Here is an 18,195-nt window from a genome sequence, read left to right as displayed (position 1 = left end):
GGCACAGGTGCACAACATCACCATTGGCACGTTGGCGTTGTGTGATTTGATGGGAGTCTATTTTTGGGGGGACAGAGAGGTTCTGGCAAAGGGCCGCGGAGGGAAGCTGAGGCCAGATCACTTTGGACAGGAACCGTTTATAGTTCGGGCGCGTGTACAAATTTACTGCACTGACACGAGACGACCTTTTGGATTCCGATCACCCACCCCCGTCTGCAAACATTTTGCTACTTTCCGAATCTTGGTTCCAAAGCTACTTATGTCAAAACAAAGAAACGCTACTCCACACTTGAGTGACTAAAAACTATCAGTCGTGGCTCGAACTGGGCCTCGTGGGAGCGGTTTCCCTCTCTGGCGACATCAAGTCTGGACCGCCTGATGATCTGATGTCTCCGAAAGATCAGCCTGAGCAATTATCCCGTGGCGCGAGGTACACTGAATATCGATAATCGGGCCTAATTTGAGCATGCGGCGACCTTTCTGATCAAAGTCAGAGTAGGACGTATCGGGATGATTATCTTCATCGATTATCCTGTGGTGTGGTGTATGTTCAGAGTGATTTATTTTTTTCAACGCGTCACACAAATCATTTTTCACAGTCGGGACGACGACGAGCAGTTGGCCACCACAATGCAGTTACCAGATAAGCTCACAGTTAGCCGAGCTTCTGCAATACCTCCACTACCCGGACTGACAGCGAATATGGTTGTAGTGAAACGTAGTAGCCGCTTCTCCTCCACATCGAGAGGAGCCAGATGAGGTGGCTTGGGCATCTGATTCGGATGCCTCCTGAACGCCTCCCTGGTGAGGTGTTCCGGGCATGTCCCACCGGGAGGAGACCCCGAGGAAGACCCAGGACACGCTGGAGTGACTATGTCACCCAGCTGGCCTGGGAACGCCTCGGGATCCCCCGGGGAGAGCTGGAAGAAGTAGCTAGGGAGAGGGAAGTCTGGGCTTCCCTGCTAAAGCTGTTGCCCCCGCGACCCGACCCCGGATAAGCGGTAGAAGATGGATGGATGGATGGATGGATGAAACGTAGTGAAGGCCTCACCTGGGCAAATTTCTCGATGGTCCTGAGGACTTCCGTGTTGAAAGTTTTGGCTTGGATCCCGCTCAGGTCCATGTGACTCAGCAGACTGTAGATGATCTGTAAAATGGTCTGCTGCATACCGGCGAGACCTTTTTCCAACAGCTGCGGCGCAACAAGGCAAACAATTTCAAGAAGAAGAAGAGGAGGAGGCGACTTCGGCAACATTTATAACAACTGTTTGCCAAACCTCCGCCATGTACGTGACCAGGTTGAGCGTGATGTCGGAGAAGGCCTCGTGGAGGTACCTGCACACCACGTTGACCCACGAGAAGCAGTTGCGGGTGTAAGAGTGCGTCTTGTAAAGAGTCATGACGTGGGCCAGGTTGGACAGCTTGTCGTTTTTCTCGTCGAGGCACACCTCGATACAGACATAAAGAGGTTTAAGAGGCTTGTCAAACATTGACCACCTCATAAAATACCAGCAACGCGAAAAGTGTTCACGAAAAAGCAGGAAGGGGTTGCATTCCTCTAATGTCTATTTGATCCGTTTGAAAGCTACTGTAACGTGATATAAAAGATTCAAAGTCGTTTTCATTCAAAGTTAAAAACAACTCAACTGTTCTTAAAAATACAGGTAAGACGTATTGTAGCTGTAAAAAAACAAAACAACCAAATCCTGTCTGGTCAGGCTCAAGCCACTTTTATATCATGCGTAGTTTCAAAACAGAGTAAACTACCTAAATGACGCGTGTAGAATGACGGTGGGGGGGGAATAAAAACCTTTGCTATCCTTTCGGCGACATCCTGACAGAAGTGTGTGGGCCCATCAAAATGCCGCACAAGATGTGGGAGCAGGCAAAGGACGTTCAAGGGGAAACCTAACGTGGAAAACAAAGACCCTCACAGCGGACCTTCTTGGAGTACCGTGCTCCCCCCGTTTATCGGGTGGACCATACGTTGAAAAGCGATGGAAGGGTTGGAACGTACCAATAACTTGCGAGGTGTCCACCACGGACACCCGCGAAACGGGCGTGAGCTGCCGGAAGAGCTTCAGCGTGAGGTCGACGGTGGCGGCGGACGTGAAGCCCTTGAGCAGCAGCTGCTGGAGCCCCGTGAAACTGCTCCACTTCAGCTGGCCCTGAAGCTTCTCCAGCCTGTCGCGGTTCTCCCGCTTGTCCAGCGACACGTGGCCCAGCAGCTTGTCCAGCAGCCTCAGCGACATTTGGTACTCAAACTCAAAATCGGACTCCATCAGCGACACGGCCGCCCAGAAGACGGTGGCCGGGAGGTCGCCGGGGTGGTTGACGTTGGCCGGGTCCGAGACGACGTCCTCGGAGGACGAAGGGCTGCGGTTTTTGCCCGCCGGGGGCCGCCGCTCGGCCGCTTGGATGCGGTCCAGGGTGGCGCTGCGAGGCGGGTCGCTCCACCTGTCCGCCTCGCCGAACTTCTTGGGCACGGAGGAGCTCCTCTGATGCCGGCTGCGCTCTTCTGTGGGGCGGTAGAGCTGCCCCGTGCTCTTCCTGTTGGACATCAACTTCAGCGCGCGAACGAGATCCGGAGATGACGCTCTGCAATCACAGGGCACGTTTCAAAACTCAACTCGAGTGTATGTCTCCAGCACTTTCAAACAGCCATCGCTGCACACAAAATGCTGTACGTGGAGCAACTAACATATACAACAGTCAAGCGACAAATCAGTGACAAAGACGGTAGAAAGCACCGAACAGCAAAAACAAGAACAAATCTTGAGTCATGCGGGAGTCAAATGCCAAAGAATACAAGTGAGTTTTGAGTCGTTCGTGGATCAAACACCTGTTTGTACAATTTTGCCCTTCAGTTCCTTGTTCGAGAACAGCAAGTTGTGCGTCAAGTCCTACTGGACTGCATTTTAGCTCACCTGGTCAAGATGGCCATGAAGTCGTGATTCTTGAGGCACTCGGCCATGTTGTCCACCACAGATTCCAGCGTGAGTAAAACTTCCATCACGTAGCCCTGCAAGACGACACGTCTTTGCGATTTTGTTTTCTTTTTGCTTATTTTAATTTCTAATTGCCCCACGGGGATAAATAACGTTTTACGAACCCGGAGAAAACCCACACAGGCCCGGGGAGAACATGCAAACGCAGGAAGGCCGGAGCCAGGGTCAAACCCACGACCTCTGCGGTGTGAGGTCGTCGCGCTAACCACTGGACCAACGGGCGGCCCCGTTGATTTTTCACGTTTAAAAATGGATAAAAATAGAAAGTAGATTTTAATTTTTTGGGGGAGGTTGTTCCGGTCTCGTCATTACTTGAAATGATTGTGTCATCATGGTGACAAATGTTTGCATGAAGCCAGCTAACTTGAGTAAGACAAAATGATACGTTACGGTTTGCTTGCGCATTTTGATATTTGAATATAAAATGTCTTCTGTTTCACGTTTTACGCACACACTAACCTGCACTTCCTCTCCGTGTTCCCCGACGACCTCTACCAGCCTGGAGAGCAAATCGGAGACGGCATGCGCGCAGATGGGCTGGCGCAGTGCTCGGAACACTTGGAAGGAGCGCCCGGCGTAATGACGCGAGGAACTGCACAGGGCCGTGCGCAGGGCCGCGTTGCTCAGCTGCCGCTCCAGCTGCGATTCTAGAAGGGTGGTCGGAATACATGGAATGATGTTCTAAGAAAATGAACAAATCGCATGTTCTGTTGATGGAAAGGGCAGTTCTCGGCGGAAGGCTTACCGGGTTCTTTGAACACGGACATGACATGGCGCAAGAAGTTTGTAAGCTGCGCTGTACTTTTTGAAACGTGATTCTTGGGCGAGATGTCCTCGTGGCACCACATGGGTCCACGTGCTCTACAAAATGCATACGCAGCGCAATTATTTGAAAATATTTTACACGGTTCACACGATTCACATGCACTACAGGGGTAATTTGTTTAACTCATTCACTCCCAAAGACGTTTTTAGACGTCTTTTCAGACTTGGTCCAGAATTGGCTGGTACTGAATGAGTTAAAGATCAAATCATCTGGAAGCCATTTATTCACAAGGGTCGTGTTTTTTTGTGTTTTTGCGATCATAATTCGGGGTATATTTACACATGAAACCACGACAGGAAATTATTGTTTCAAGATTTTATTTAATTTTATAATTACTCTAACATCAACCTGCAGTCTCCACCACTAGATGGTGTCCAATCTACATGCTTATGAGCTCCAGGGAGTATTTATTTTCTTTTTTCTTTTTAAATGGTCATCTACGTGCAGCAAATTCTCAGCCAAGCCTTTCCACATGCATTTAATGGTTCTCAGTGGTACCTGGTGGTCAAAAACTCAATGAGCTTGCCGGTCTTTTCGTCAGCGGTGGCGCGGGCCGCCAGCTCGTCCGAGATGTCGGGCAGGTCGCCGCTGCTCCCGCCAAGGCTCAGACTGGACGACGTGGAGGAGGAACTCAGACCGGAGTCCAGCACGGGAGATGCCTGACCCTCCCTCAGAAAGTCAAAAGCTCCTGGGGCACAACAGAGGAAATGGCGCGCTGATGGGATCGGTCAAATTGCACGTACAGTGCAAATGCGCTTTATAAGGGGCCGGGAAGGAATGGGAAGCCGGGTAATGATGTATTTATGTGCCGTGGGGGATGTGTTATTGTACTACTTTTAGCAACATAAACCCTTTGGAAAATCTAGAATGTCTTGACATTTGGGGGAAAGAAAATCTTGGTACCAAAATATCCGCAACAGCCAACTTTTTTTTCGGGGTTTACTCCATTTATGAGAGGGATTTTGTGTGGGCAGCAGTATTTGGGGGGGCGGGGGGGGGGGGGGGGTCTGAAGAGCACGTGTTCCAAATTTCAGTCTCGTGCTGGCATTTTAAGGAGTCTTTTACGTAGATGCTCCACTATAAGCGCAGAGTATGAGTACTTCTGCCACCTCGGGAGAAAACCTACCGTAGTTGACCGCGTAGGGAGCTGCGAAGCCACAGCAGCGCATTGGAGCCTTGACAGATGGCTCCACTTGGGGCAAACGGGTAAAAATAGCCACGTGGAATGCTTTAATCAAGACCTTTGAAGTCCCCCAGCGCTGCATATTGCTTTTGGAACAAGCTCCAAATATGCTCACCTCAGATAAGAGACTTATCTACAAGCATTCCGACAGAAATGTAAGCCATTCGTCTCCCTTCTTGACGTTCGCACCAATGCCGACTTCGGCATTTTTTTCTTCTTCTCTTTTTTTCTTTTTCTTATACCTGACGTTATGAACTCGGGCTGAAGGGCGGGCTGGCAAGTGAGAGTCTTGGCTCCGTCGAGGTGGCGGGTCTGCAGCAGCACCGAGGCGACGGCCTGGAAGTTGTGGCGGCAGGACAGCGCGATGAGCAGGTGAAGGAGGAGACGCTTGCTGTGCTCATATACCTCCGGACGGTTGTGGTCCATGCCTGAGGATGAGAAGACCATGACATCACTCAAGCGGCGGCATTGCTGAAGCTCACTCGCAACTCGACTTTGTTGTAAAACATCCGTCAAACGGCGGATTGTAATTTGATGAAATTAATTTGAAGTACTTGTAGGTCAAAGTACACCAAGATGCCACCAGATGGCCTGGGCATAGAAAGAAATCACCAAAAAGGTGAATTTGTGAATGCGGAACCGCAACTTTGTTGGGTTCACTGTCCGACATCTTCCTCCCACATCCCCCAAACATGCATTTATGGTTTCACTGAAAACTCAACTATCCATCAATGGAATGTCAGAGTGGATGCTTGTTAATCTATATACGGACTGTGATTGGCTGGCGACCAGTCCAGGGTATACCCTCTCCTCTCACCCAAAGTCAGCTGGGATAGGCTGCATCTTACCCACAAATCCAAATGAGGATAAGCAGTATAGAAAATGGACGCTCTCCCTTAGCTGACCTCAGTGTGACACGCGCAGAAAGCCGCAGTACAACTTACGCGCGACTTAAAATACCGTGCACACTATATCACACGAGTTAACGTAATTACACAGTCAGGGTTTCTGAGAAGACGACAAATTATAGTATAGACTTACCCAAAAATAAGGCGTGCAGCAGCAGCGGGAGGTGCAGGGCCCAGTCCTCCTGTACGCTGTGGTCCACCACCATCTCCGTCATGAATATGACTCCTATATTACACCTGGGATGGAAAAAAAAAAGTGCTTAAAACACAAACTTGTGAAAGCGACACGGCAGGAACTTTAATCTCGGCCGTGCCGTGCATTGAAATTATTATAAATCAAAGATCATCAGGGAGTGAATGTTGTATTCAATTCAATTCAGTGTTCCCAAGCAAACGAGATCAATCAAAAGTGGTACAGTATCACCGAGTCCACACCTGTGTAGAGGTCCTCTCGGGGTGAGGGTCTCGGGCAGGAAGTCCACCAGAGGAGCCCAGCAGCCGCCGTTGACAGGCATCGGTAGAGGATGGGGGCGGTTGCTTTCAACCACGGCCATCAGCCAGTCAGCATAAGGGGGGAGAGGTTCAACACCTGTGGAGGGACTATGGCATCAAACTAAAATAGATGACGAGATCAAATAAAATAAGATAAGATAAAATGGCTGGTAGCTAGCTGAACATTGGTTAGACTATTTGTTATCTAGCAATATGTTAGTTAGTTTAAATTATTAGTACATGTGAGGTAGTTCAGCCTGTTAGCTAGCCAGATGCTAGTTAGCTTGTTGGTGAAACACGGTCGATGCTAGTTATCGTATCTTGTTAGCTAGGCAGCTAGATAGATCCATGAATGCTCATTTAAACAGGTTTCTATCTCCTGTTGTTTTCATTTCAGCTGGGAGAAGTGACGTTCTTCTCGTGTCTCGCACTAAAGCCAACACAAGCTAAACCAAATCTGGTCCTTGACCATTTCCAGTACGTTCCATGCAGTCATGATTCAAATTGCCGACCTGAACTCAGTGGACAGACAGATGGGACTGTGCCATTTATACTCTTGGCGTAATCCCACTAACAAACAAAGCAACACCCCTGCTATATCCTTTAGGCAGGGGTGCAAAACTAGAGAGAGGGAGGTTGAGGTTGCCACTTAAAAACAAGGCCATTTAAGGACAACTTGATGGCATGACCTCAAACCAAAAGGGTGTAACAAAGTTGCATTTTAGCCCAAAAGAAAGGCTCGAGACTGGCTGCTCGTCGATGCCATTTCTCACAGAAGCCTTTTCAAAGAGCCCCGGGACACTCTGCATGCACTGTGCCTATGCATTATCAATGACACCGACGTCCGTCGCCATCTTTTTATCCCTCCGGCCTGCTCTCGCCAGACGTGATGAAATTATTGATGATGGCGAGAGGTACTGAAATACACTTGGATTTACCTTCATCATATGACCCTCCCGAACTGTTGCTGTAGCCAGATTCCAGACGGTGGTGAGCTCGCATGACATGGCTGAGCCTGAGGAGGGACACACATCACTCACTTCAGCGGGGTAGATACATTTCAATCAGCAGGACGTCTTCTCCTCTGATCAAACCAGCAAAGGGCTGATTTTTAGAAGTCTCTAAATGTTGTGTGTCTCCCCTTTCGACTCAAAGTTCCGATTTTAGGCAATTTTCAAAGATAATCGTGAACGATTATCTGCCGCTGTGCAGTGCCCACATACGATAATCTGAACAAATATGACCATTTGTCCCCCTTCTAATCAATGTCTTAAAAGTCTGATGATCAAATTTCCAAATCCGATTTCCAAGCTTGAAAGATGTTCCTGCGGTGCAGGGTAAAACACGTCACGTTAATTGGGCCAAATTTGAACATTTGTCGCAACGTTTGTGATTTCACCTCTCCTCATTGTCCTTTGTCTTGTATTCATCTGCATCCAGGAAGCTCTCCTGTCCCGCCACCACATTGTTGGTACTCGATGCGGTTCCTGGGGAAAGAGTCCAAAAATCAACTTGTTTGCTTACAATCAGTTAGGTGCTTTGTCAGCTGTCCGCCCAGGAGTTACCTGACGCCGCGTTGACAGCGGCCTTGCTCGAGGCGGTGAAACGATAAAACGGCGGGCTGTCGCAGTGCTGGACCATCGGGTTGACCGGGTCAGTCTGCTGCAATTCCCAAATCAACTCCTCCATGGTTTGCATGGTGTTGTTTCGACACAGATAGATCACCACCTTCTTGATCTGAGCACACAGGGGGAAAATGATCACAGAAAAGAACATGTTAAGCTAAAAGCAGAAGTTCCTCACGCTACCCACCTTCCCCAAAATGTCAATCGTTTTCCAATCCCTATTCAGTAGACTGCCCTCCCCCAAAAACACGCAGGCTAAATAGAAGGCGTCCATCATGTAAATACATCCATGAATTATACAATTCATCACTTTCCATTCAATAGTTAAATTTTTAGCTTACTCTTTGGGTCCTGGGAATGAATCAGTTAAACTTGCATGCTTTCCATAGTGGCACGAAAGACGAAACCAGAAAGTTGTAGCATTTGTCTTACGAACGGCAGGAGCGCGGTGTCGCTGCTGACGCCGCATAGGCTGATGAGAAATTGCAGCGCGGTTCGCAGGTTGTGGCTCCACTTTTCGTTGCACACCAAAGCATTCCATGCATTTTCCATTTCGGATCCTGGTAATTCATCTCCAAACTGGCCAAATACAAAAACAATGCCGTCAGCTCAGTCCGAAATTCCGCAGCCAAGGAGTTGATGTTCGCATTTGGTGGAATTTGATTTGAGGTCCAGGTCCTTTGGCATAATATCTCAGACGGTCGTGTCCAGCTGCCCATATCATGGTTCATTCTTTGCACCAGCGCTGCATCTTGAATTTTTAAGCAATTTATTTTATTTTTTTAAAGGATCTTCTTTCCCTCCCCACCTTTTGCTGAGCTCAACTTTAGTTCTAGAGCACATTGAATACAAGAACTGAGAGAAAGTCCTGGACATAAAAATAATAAATCAAACATTAAACATAAAACTATTACATCTAAAAAATATATGAAAGTAAGCCCGATGGGACCAAACTCCATCACGCGAGTCTTCTTATGATTCATACATATTTATGGAAAAGTGGTTTCAAGGAAAAAATGTCTTTCTTCTTCATTGGCACATAAGGTTGACTGTCATCAGCGTTGCTATGAAAGGGAATATGAAACCTTCTCAGTATGGAATTCTAGGGAAACAAAATGAGAAAAGCAGGGCTCTAAAATTGAACCCTGTGGAACCCCATATCTGTAGCTTCTTTTCACCACCCTACGTTTACCCACTTCCATTATCGAAATACCTCTATTTATTTAACGATCTAGTACCTGACCTTACTGTCCTTTTACCTACATTTCTCAGATTTTTTTTAATACGGTCTCACTTTGTTGCAGATTTTCACGCATTGCGTTTGGGTCTGGAATGTATCACCCGCAATAAATGGGGAGTTTGTTATGACCGCCGCAAGATGAATTTACCTTGGCGGTCATGTACATGAGGTTGTTGAGCACCAGGGACGTGGCTTGCTGGGAGCCCCAGCCGGTTCCCCTCAGAATCTGCTGGGGGGAGGCAGAGGCGCGCCCACTTGCAGAGGAGTCGTCGTCAGAGGACGACGGCGTGAAGGCCGGGAGCAGCAGGCCGCTATCTACCAGCTCGATGTTGCTGAGCCAGGGTAGGAGATAAGTCAGCATGATCTGTCTCCCGTTGGGGTGGGTGCTGGGGAACCTCTGGCTAACCTCTGGAGCACACATAAATAAATCCTCAGAGGAACATCGCACTCCTATCCGAGCAAGCTGTATGCGGCGCAAGGCTGGGCAAAATGCTGTACTCAACAAGGGCCACCTTTGATACTTCAAATCAAACAGATGGACCAGGTCATAAATAGATCAAGCAACAGAAAGCGAAATTATGCACAATAACGCAACATATGCAATAAGAAAGTTAATGAATAAATCTGGATTTTTTTTTTCATTACTCAACAAATATTCCATTATGTTCTTGATAATGTTAGAACAACTCTGTGGACTCTATGTTGCTTGCGGGTCATACTTTGCCCACCCCTGGTTCAATAAAGAGGACACATCTGTAAGTATTACAGTGGTTCATTATTTGTAGCATACAAACACAAACAAGACTTTTTACACCACCTGAAAAAAGCGGGAGCGTGAGTTCAGGGTACATCCTGGCCAACTGGCTGGAGAGCTGAGGGAGCGAAATGCTGTAGAGCGGCGGCAACCCAGCGCGAGTGCCGTAAAGGACGCCGTTAGGCTTCTGCCCAGCCATCTTCTTGGAGTCCACAAACAGCCTGGCCTCGAGAATCTGCTCCAAAACAGGATAAAGGGGATGAGTGTACTCGTCACACCGACGCTCGACTGAGGACTTGTGAGGAGGCGTGTCTTTATCTCACCTGCATCAGTTGCATAGAAATTTCATAAATCTCTCTGCTGGCATCGGATGCCTTGAAGAGGACCAGATTGAGCAGCGTCACGATATCGCTTGGGTAGTTTCTGCAAGTCACCACAAAGAAAAAGTGGACATTCAACAATTCAAAACTATTGTCAGATGTCTCCGTAAATGCTTTTGTCAAAATACAGTCCCCCAACAATGAAGAATTTTCAAGTAGTCACCAAGAATAATAATAATCATAATAATAGCGCCATTATTATTATTCATCAGATGATTTCTTTGTACCTGCGGCAGCACACCATCGCAATAGCCTTGAAGCAACCCGAGGCGAGCCGGTAGGAGCCGGTGTAGCAGCGATCCACGGCCCAGTTGAACAGGTTGACTTGGTCGGCGTTGAGCTCCAAGAGCAGGATGACCACTTCGCATCCCAGCTGGTGGACCTGAGTCGAGAGGAGAGCCTCAGCAAAAAAAAGAACGGTGTCTCAAATGAAGCGCCCACATGAAAATAAGCATTGCGTACCCGCTGGTCCTGCCAGGCTAGGATGTTGTCCAGCCACTTGTAGAGGTAGCCATCTGGAGAGAGGCCCACGTTGTCAAAGACCGGGCCGCAGCACAACACGGCGGACATGGCCTGCAAGAATGCGAACTCAAGCTCACGCATCCATTTTCAGGAGATCTCAATGTAGATCACAATAGTGGGAACTCGAGCCTCGTCGAGCTGGCTTTGGGTTTGGGAAGCGTGGTCTGCGCTTGTTTGGCAGCCAATTGCAATAAAGCAAACCGGCATTTAGGTAAAGAAACGACATTCGCGCTGACATTTTTGTAACACGATGCAATGTTTATACCTTCACTCTGCACGTCAATGTAGGAAAATAAATGAAAATGGACTACATGTCACAGTTAAATAGAATTGTACGTCAATTAAATATTTACACGCAGAGTGTTTGGATTGATTGCAGCGTTCGTTTAACATGCGAAGGTGCATCGGCGACTACGGCTCTCCTTGCCCACATGCGAGGGCATTCCCAACCAATCCATGTTTGTGCAAGTGTACTAACAAGGAGGCGGAAAGGCCCCTTACCTTTAAGGCGCAATACTGGTAGCGCGTGATCTGGTGAGTCCTGTCACTGTAGCGGTCCAAGGGGGTGAACATGATGCTAAAGGGCCCCGCCCACTGACTGAAGAGGATGAAGAGATGATGTCGGAGGCTCTGCTGCGGAAACAGGAAGCGCCTGTGGTGCACTGAGGAGGGGAAACCAGACAGGCTCTTATGTGTCGTCTCACTTAATTAGCAGAAAGTCAGCAGAGCGTTGAAGCCTCCTAAACACTCAAGCGCCAAAATGGAATTTTCTCATTAAGCATCCAGTAACGTATGATGCCTGCGTCCTCAATTTGCGCAACTCTTCCAATCAATATCTTAGCGTATGTCGGATAACCAGGGTTTGGAAGTAAGGTTGATTTTTTTGTTGTTGTTGTTGTTATCCTCATCAGCTAATTTAGCAATTAGCCCGTTCACAATGTTAGCAAAGATATCATTTCTGCATGAGCCAACATCAGTGAGCCACCCCCCCCCCCCCCCTTTCTCTCCTCAATATGAGCACCGTCCAAGTGAACAAAGCTCAAAAAATTCCATTTCTAGAGCACTTTTTGGCCATTTGAATAGGGGGGGGGGGGGAGAGATTCTTTATATCCACTGTACAGTAAAAAACAAAAACAAGTTTAGCTTTGCACATTTCATAGTCTGCACTGTTTTACTTTTACTCAAGCACCGAAGCTGAATCAGTGCTTGTACTTTTACCGGCTTTTTTTTCTTGTCGGTGTCTGAACTTTGACTTCAGTACTGAGTGTGAGTACTTCTGCCACCATCATCCAAAGCAGACAACGAAGATGTTTGCAACTACCTGGCACACACTGTATGAGGTTGGCCACCATGGCGCTGAAGTGAACTCGAATGTCTTTGAGGATCTCCGCGTCTTTGTCGTTTTCGGCTTCCAGGAGCATCCGCGTCAGATCGACGTACTCCAGGAAGAGGGCGCCCAGGGCGAGAGTGTCACGCTCCAGAGCCCCGGTTGTACTGCGTGAAAAAAAAAAGTGAATAAGACCAAAAAAAAAAGAAAAAAACCAATAGAAAATGGGTTTGCTGCTCGGGTGTTGTGAAGGGAACCGACCTGTCACTGATTACGCCCGCATCTGCCAGCAGCTCGAAAATGCGCAGCAGTTGAAGTCGCAGAAGGTCCCGGCGCTCACGTCGCTTCTTATTCTGTAGAAATGATCCAGCAGGACCTTCACTGAATTCTCTCAATTCAAGTCAAGGTTTAAAAAAAAAACCCCATACTTTTATTATCATGCTTATGATTGAGCTCTTAGAAAGCATTTTCAAACTTCTTCTTGCACCAATTTTAGTTCGCTTAATTGATGTACTCTGTTTGAAATGATTTTAAAGCACATTGAGCTGGAATGTGCCATAACGCAGTCACCGAAGCTCTCTTGCCTTGCCTCGTCTTCATTTAACAACTTAGCAGTCTGCGCAGTCGTGCTTGTCGTTTGCTCTGACGCAAATCAAACCAACCAACCTCAGGTCTCCTTTCCAGTGCTTCCTTCATGAGCGGATGCAGTTCCTCCACAAGTTCCCTGAGGCCGGACAGACAACATCGGTCGTCGCGTCAATCAAAAAGCTACGACAAAGAATTCTCTAACTGCATTCAACCTAAAAAAAATAATATGTTTTATTCGAAAGCATTGGAGATGCATGGCCATAATGCTCTGCTTCGCCCAAATGAATGCAGGTCAGTCCACTTTAATGACATCAAGCTCCGACTCGCAGCTCACCGCACCCCTGTTGCTGAACGGAGGGGGCCGAAGGAGTCTGCCAAATACCTGAAGACGAGGGAGTTGGTGCGGCCAAAGCCCAGAACCAAAGCCTCAGTCAGCTCCGCGCTCTCCGACCTCATGAGGGGGACCAACTGCTTCAGGAGCCAAGCCACGGACGGGCAGCCCGGCACCACCTGAGACAGAAAACAACTGTGTGTTTTGTCCGAGCTTTGATGCGACTGGAACGTATTAGCGCAGAAAATCGGAGGCTTTTATCGAGAACAAAAGTATTGAATCACGAGCACTACTTTGCCTTTGAAGCATTTTATCTCCCAAAAGTTGACATTTTCCATTGAACTTCACAATCATTGCATGAAGACAACTCAGGGTGGGGGGGGGGGGGGGGGGGCTAAGCAGCTCAGATAATGGATGGATAGATGGAAATAAGACAACGTACTGCTGGAAAACCATCCAGAGAAGGAAAACGAACCTAAAAGCAAAAGGTAATTTGAATCATTGAAATATGCTTTTTCTGTAATTGAAGAGTGGAAAAAAAACGATTTGTAATCGAAGCGACAAGGAGGTTTCGTTTTGTTGCGGCCACGTAATCGATCCCGCCGCATTCGATCCGTCAAGTCACATCTCTGACCTTGTTGTCGCAGCCCGCGGCGCTGTCGGGCGCGGCCGCGGCGATCTCGGGCGCGGATGCTCTCAGGTGACCCGCGCTCATGATGCTGGGCTTGGCCACCCCGAAGCAAAGGATCAAATAGTTCCTCCACAGAGTCACGTAGTTGTCGACGCTGCTCGAGGTGCTGCTGGTCTTCTTCGCGTTCGCCGGGTGACTGGAAATTCACACGGTTATTTGGGACACCCGAGTTTGGATATCGGATAGCGTGCCAACGTTGCATGTTGTACAGGAGGTTTGTGTATCGTGTTTTGTATTAGGGGGCTTTTAATAAAGACAAATAGCACTGCATTGTATAAAAACGTTGTAAAATAAAAAAATAGAGAAATCAACTCTTTAACACAGCCAGCAGCAAACTGCTACATGTATTTAATGGGGTTTTTTTTTAAGTTAAAAAAGGTGTTAAATTGCTGCTTATTAAAACACTTTGAAAATATGAAATTGTAAAAGATTTGAATGGATGAATACAGGAATAAAAAAATAATTGGAAGAATTCAAGGTTGAATGGCTTGAGAAATAACACGCTATGTTTTCAAAGATGTAAAAATTTGTCACCCAAAAATTTTTTTTAAACAAATTTTCAAATTAAATCAATATTTTGGAAAACTGACACCTCGAGATTTTTAAAATTCTGTTCATTTTGTGACGTCGTTTGATATCATCTATCCTGCTCGTCAATGCCTGTGTAAATAAAGCCAATTGATGAACTCTCACTTGGGGTCGACCAACGGCATGAGCGTCTGCAGCCGAGCGAAGGCGTAGGGCCACGCGTAGCCGAGGGCGGCGGGGCAATGCTTGGGCAGGTAGTCCTGTCGCAGCAGGCTGTACATGCACAGCACCCACGGGTCTTTCGCCGACTGCGCCAAGATCCACACGTGCGACGGGCTGCGGATGTCGTAGCGGCTGTTGCCCAGCCGGCCGTTCCACTCGGCCAGCCACTGGAGGTCCACGTGGGGGCCGGCGGACGTGCCGTCCTAGAAAAAAAGGCACGTTTACGTCGAGCTTCGCATACGGCTCCGTCGAGGTAAAAAGGCTGCTCGAAGTAAATGTGAAATCATGGTCAAAGACGATGAGAAGATGAAATCGGTGTTCCAAGTAAAAGAAGAAGGGTTTGTCTTTGAATGCGGATCGTTAACTCATTCACTCCCAAAGACGTTTTTAAACGTCTTTTCAGACTTGGTCCAGAATTGGTTGGTACTGAATGAGTTAAGTGTCGTCGCCCTCTAAGTTCTCAGTGGCCCCTCTGAGGCTCTGATGGAATTTTGCAAGCCTCTTACAACTTACTGTGTCAGAGACGGCCACGCTGACGAAGCTGTCCGCGATCACAGGGCTGAGCTGGTCCATGACCTCCATCATTGGTTTATCGTCGTCCTGCAGAAGACGAGGTGGGACCCTGAACTCGACAGCGCAGCACGTGGCGTCACCTCGCCGCCTGCGATCTTACCTCCGACTGCCCGACCGCGGCAAAGAGGCCGCGGATCTCCTTGAGCACGGCGACGGCGAGCCTTCGGGTGCTGAGCCGGCAGGAGCAGAGCAGCACGAGGGCCAGCCCCTCGACGGCGTGCAAGACGGCGGCGCGGGGGCCTCGCTCGGCCGCCGTCTTCACGTCGGAGCTCGTCTGCAGCAGCTAACGGATGAGACAAAAAAAACACAAAAAAAACGCATTCAGAGATTGCGGCGACCAGATGAAAACATGCATTTCCAGTTCCAGGCCAGTCCGAGGGAACTGTGGCAAAAATAAACCGAATCCATCAAGTATTTCAGCACCTCGGCAGTGTGTATCCGAGCCACGTGGTAGCTCTTCCCCGCCACCGCTGCCGTCAGTTTCCACTGGGCGAGGAGCTGCAGCAGTAGCTTGAGCGACCCGTCTAACAGCCCCTGGTGGGTGTCATGGACCTCACGCAGCACAAAGCCGGCGAACCCGAACAGCACGTCTTCCCGCCAGTCCAAGAAGTCCACCAGCAGACTTTGCAAAGAGTTCTGAGCGATGAGTCGGAGCTCGTCGTCCATGTGGATCGTCAGTCTAATGGATGAAGAAAAACGCATTTTTACAACGCAGAGCACCCAAAGAAACGGAATTGTGACGGGGGGTGTGGGGGGGGGGGGTGTAGCATCCTTTTTGCCATTCGGTTAGCTTGTTAGCGGCTTACTTCCTGGATAATGAATCCCATTGGGATTTTTCACAAAACTAACTAACCAGTTGAGTTAGATCAAAGAGAATTCTAATGATCTCTATTTAATAATCAGACAAGTAAATGTGACGTGATTTTTTTGTATTGAAAAACAAATGTAACTACTTCAACAAAAGCTGGATCACTTGTTTCAATTTGAGCGAAGCTTTCTGTTAACCAGCAGGTTTGGGCTCAGGAGTTTATTTTTTACGTAAAAGTAGTTGACTGTGATTGACAGGAATTTGACAGAATACACCGCTAACTGTTCGAAAAACGACTGCACTTTGTTTCAGGTTTCAGTCATACTTGCTTCAAAATTGCGCAGCTCAGATGGACCACTCTACCGTTTTGTGTAAGACTCGCTCCTAAACTGTTCGTCATCTCACCGGGAGAGCAGGTCGACGAGCTCCGTCTTTGACATCCCTTCGGGCATCATGCGAGGAATGGCTGCCACGCACGTCCTGAACAAGTCAATCTTGGGTTTCCTTTCACCCCTGCCACACATTTTCTGTACATTTAAACATACTGGTTTTGAGGTAAGTGTCTTCAATCCATTTATCATTTGCTCTTTTTATTTTTCAACTTGAAATCGAAAATCCAAAGATGAAAAAGTGTCAAATTATTATTATTATTATTATTTTTAATCTAACACCCACACCCACAAAAAAAAAAAGATGGCATTGTTTTCAGATAGAAATCTTTGGCTCAGCTTTAAAATATGGAGAAACGGGCCACAGGACCGAATTTGATTGGGAGCTCAAATTGTGACCTGGGAGTTTGGTGGAAAGAGCAAATGACACATCGTGGTGGAGTTCTGTCATTTTCAGCATACGTGATCATGTCCTCGGGCTCTTTGTTCAACATCTGAGCGTTGGTCATCATCATGCAGCGTCCCACCTCCTTGTCCAGGTGCCTCAGGATGTTGTCGATAGCCTTACGCACGTGGTAGTAATACTGGGACATCCCTGGAGGGGGAGGATATACACCGGTTACATTGACTGACTAATATAACTCAGTCCATGACCAATACACAAAATCTCAGCATTCGAATGAATCCCAAATGCCACGAATCTGTTCTTGAAAAAACACCAAAACACATTTTTGGTAAAAAAAAAATTTAAGGTGGAAAAAAGCACTGGAAAGGGAATTCATGTCCGCGGTGTGACTCCCTTTACCGATGACTTTGGCCTCCTCGTCCGTGAGCGTTTTGCTCAGGTACGTCTTCTTTACTCGCAGCGTGTTCCCCGAGGGTAAAGTGCAGCCGCTGTTGGGCATCGGCGGCTCGCCGTCCTTCTGCTGAAGTCTGTCCGCCACCACCAGGAAAGCTCGCAGAGCGATATTCATTCTCTGCACAGATAGGACGCTTGCTTTACAGTCAGGTTGAATGCGGTTTTTCCGTCATGCTTCATTCCAGTGTGTCGGTCGGTACCTCCGGATTAAGACTGAAGGCTTTTGCAGGTTTCCCCACGCACAGGAGGTCAAAAATAATGTCTTTCATAGCGAAATCGAGTCTTTCCTGTCATGAAATCAGAGGAAAGAAGACGAGGGCTAAGAGGAGACCAACAGGAAGCGTGAGGCAGTTTTGTGCTCACCTGCGCAATAAACTGGATGATTTTGACAAAGATGTTGAGAGGCATGTCTCTCGGCACCACGCTGCGAGAGCCTTTGGGGAAAAGTGTCGTTACGATGGTGTTGAGGCGGCTGGGGACAAAATACAAGAGAAGATCGCGAATGCTGTCATTCGCAAGAACGATAAACAACAAACGATGCTAAAGGACGCCCACCCTTGCGTCGCAATGTTACTCTCGCACTTGATCCTGATCGTGTAGACCCACAGCAGGCGATACAGAGACTCCAGCGCCACGCGAGCCAACTTGGGGTCTCGACTCTGCAACGCAATCACACCCCGAGTGGAGAATCACACACATGTGGCATTCAGGCCGACGTAGCGGGGACCGGACGGTCTCTCATCTGAATGACGTCGTGTTACCTTGAGATTTGAGAGGCAGTTGCCGAGGAAGACGTGCCATCTGTTGAGGAAGAAGTGCTTCTGGCTGACGCACAGCAGGCAAGTCACGAGCGGGTAAAACGCCTGTCGCGGGGGGGGGGGGGGGGGGGGCAAAAGGAACACAGGCAAACGTCTCACGGTCCCGTTATATTGCGCAAGTGT

General features: G+C 48.2%; 1 protein-coding gene across 4 annotated transcripts in view; it reads right to left on the bottom strand.

Annotated features, from left to right (window-relative positions):
* LOC147196884 (protein furry homolog) overlaps positions 1 to 18,195 on the bottom strand; it is a 39,761-nt gene that overhangs the window by 8,864 nt on the left and 12,702 nt on the right. For 3 of the 4 annotated variants that reach the window (XM_086124742.1, XM_086124741.1, XM_086124743.1), the window contains exons 11-47: positions 18,016 to 18,117; positions 17,810 to 17,913; positions 17,618 to 17,726; positions 17,455 to 17,541; positions 17,201 to 17,372; positions 16,858 to 16,990; positions 16,412 to 16,519; positions 15,622 to 15,877; positions 15,299 to 15,481; positions 15,139 to 15,225; positions 14,569 to 14,828; positions 13,819 to 14,011; positions 13,236 to 13,363; positions 12,932 to 12,989; positions 12,527 to 12,618; positions 12,260 to 12,432; positions 11,440 to 11,600; positions 10,879 to 10,989; positions 10,644 to 10,798; positions 10,360 to 10,459; positions 10,100 to 10,271; positions 9,431 to 9,690; positions 8,475 to 8,621; positions 7,983 to 8,154; positions 7,817 to 7,904; positions 7,356 to 7,432; positions 6,361 to 6,514; positions 6,059 to 6,162; positions 5,260 to 5,445; positions 4,333 to 4,522; positions 3,754 to 3,869; positions 3,468 to 3,655; positions 2,928 to 3,022; positions 2,018 to 2,598; positions 1,811 to 1,908; positions 1,278 to 1,448; positions 1,052 to 1,192 (exon numbers count right to left, since the gene is read on the bottom strand). In XM_086124742.1, coding sequence (XP_085980868.1) covers positions 1,052 to 1,192; positions 1,278 to 1,448; positions 1,811 to 1,908; positions 2,018 to 2,598; positions 2,928 to 3,022; positions 3,468 to 3,655; positions 3,754 to 3,869; positions 4,333 to 4,522; positions 5,260 to 5,445; positions 6,059 to 6,162; positions 6,361 to 6,514; positions 7,356 to 7,432; positions 7,817 to 7,904; positions 7,983 to 8,154; positions 8,475 to 8,621; positions 9,431 to 9,690; positions 10,100 to 10,271; positions 10,360 to 10,459; positions 10,644 to 10,798; positions 10,879 to 10,989; positions 11,440 to 11,600; positions 12,260 to 12,432; positions 12,527 to 12,618; positions 12,932 to 12,989; positions 13,236 to 13,363; positions 13,819 to 14,011; positions 14,569 to 14,828; positions 15,139 to 15,225; positions 15,299 to 15,481; positions 15,622 to 15,877; positions 16,412 to 16,519; positions 16,858 to 16,990; positions 17,201 to 17,372; positions 17,455 to 17,541; positions 17,618 to 17,726; positions 17,810 to 17,913; positions 18,016 to 18,117 — 5,712 coding nt within the window. Of the gene's footprint in view, positions 1 to 1,051; positions 1,193 to 1,277; positions 1,449 to 1,810; positions 1,909 to 2,017; positions 2,599 to 2,927; positions 3,023 to 3,467; positions 3,656 to 3,753; positions 3,870 to 4,332; positions 4,523 to 5,259; positions 5,446 to 6,058; positions 6,163 to 6,360; positions 6,515 to 7,355; positions 7,433 to 7,816; positions 7,905 to 7,982; positions 8,155 to 8,474; positions 8,622 to 9,430; positions 9,691 to 10,099; positions 10,272 to 10,359; positions 10,460 to 10,643; positions 10,799 to 10,878; positions 10,990 to 11,439; positions 11,601 to 12,259; positions 12,433 to 12,526; positions 12,619 to 12,931; positions 12,990 to 13,235; positions 13,364 to 13,626; positions 13,660 to 13,818; positions 14,012 to 14,568; positions 14,829 to 15,138; positions 15,226 to 15,298; positions 15,482 to 15,621; positions 15,878 to 16,411; positions 16,520 to 16,857; positions 16,991 to 17,200; positions 17,373 to 17,454; positions 17,542 to 17,617; positions 17,727 to 17,809; positions 17,914 to 18,015; positions 18,118 to 18,195 lie in introns of all 4 variants that reach the window. The other variant, XM_086124740.1, reaches the window with a different exon arrangement.

Source organism: Hippocampus guttulatus, chromosome 12 (genome assembly GCF_054856545.1).
Source record: "Hippocampus guttulatus isolate MCC_2025c chromosome 12, RoL_Hgut_1.0, whole genome shotgun sequence".
Taxonomy (NCBI): Eukaryota; Metazoa; Chordata; class Actinopteri; order Syngnathiformes; family Syngnathidae; genus Hippocampus; species Hippocampus guttulatus.
The sequence above is the reverse complement of the archived record's forward strand: the minus strand, read 5'-3'. Positions and strand labels throughout refer to the sequence as shown.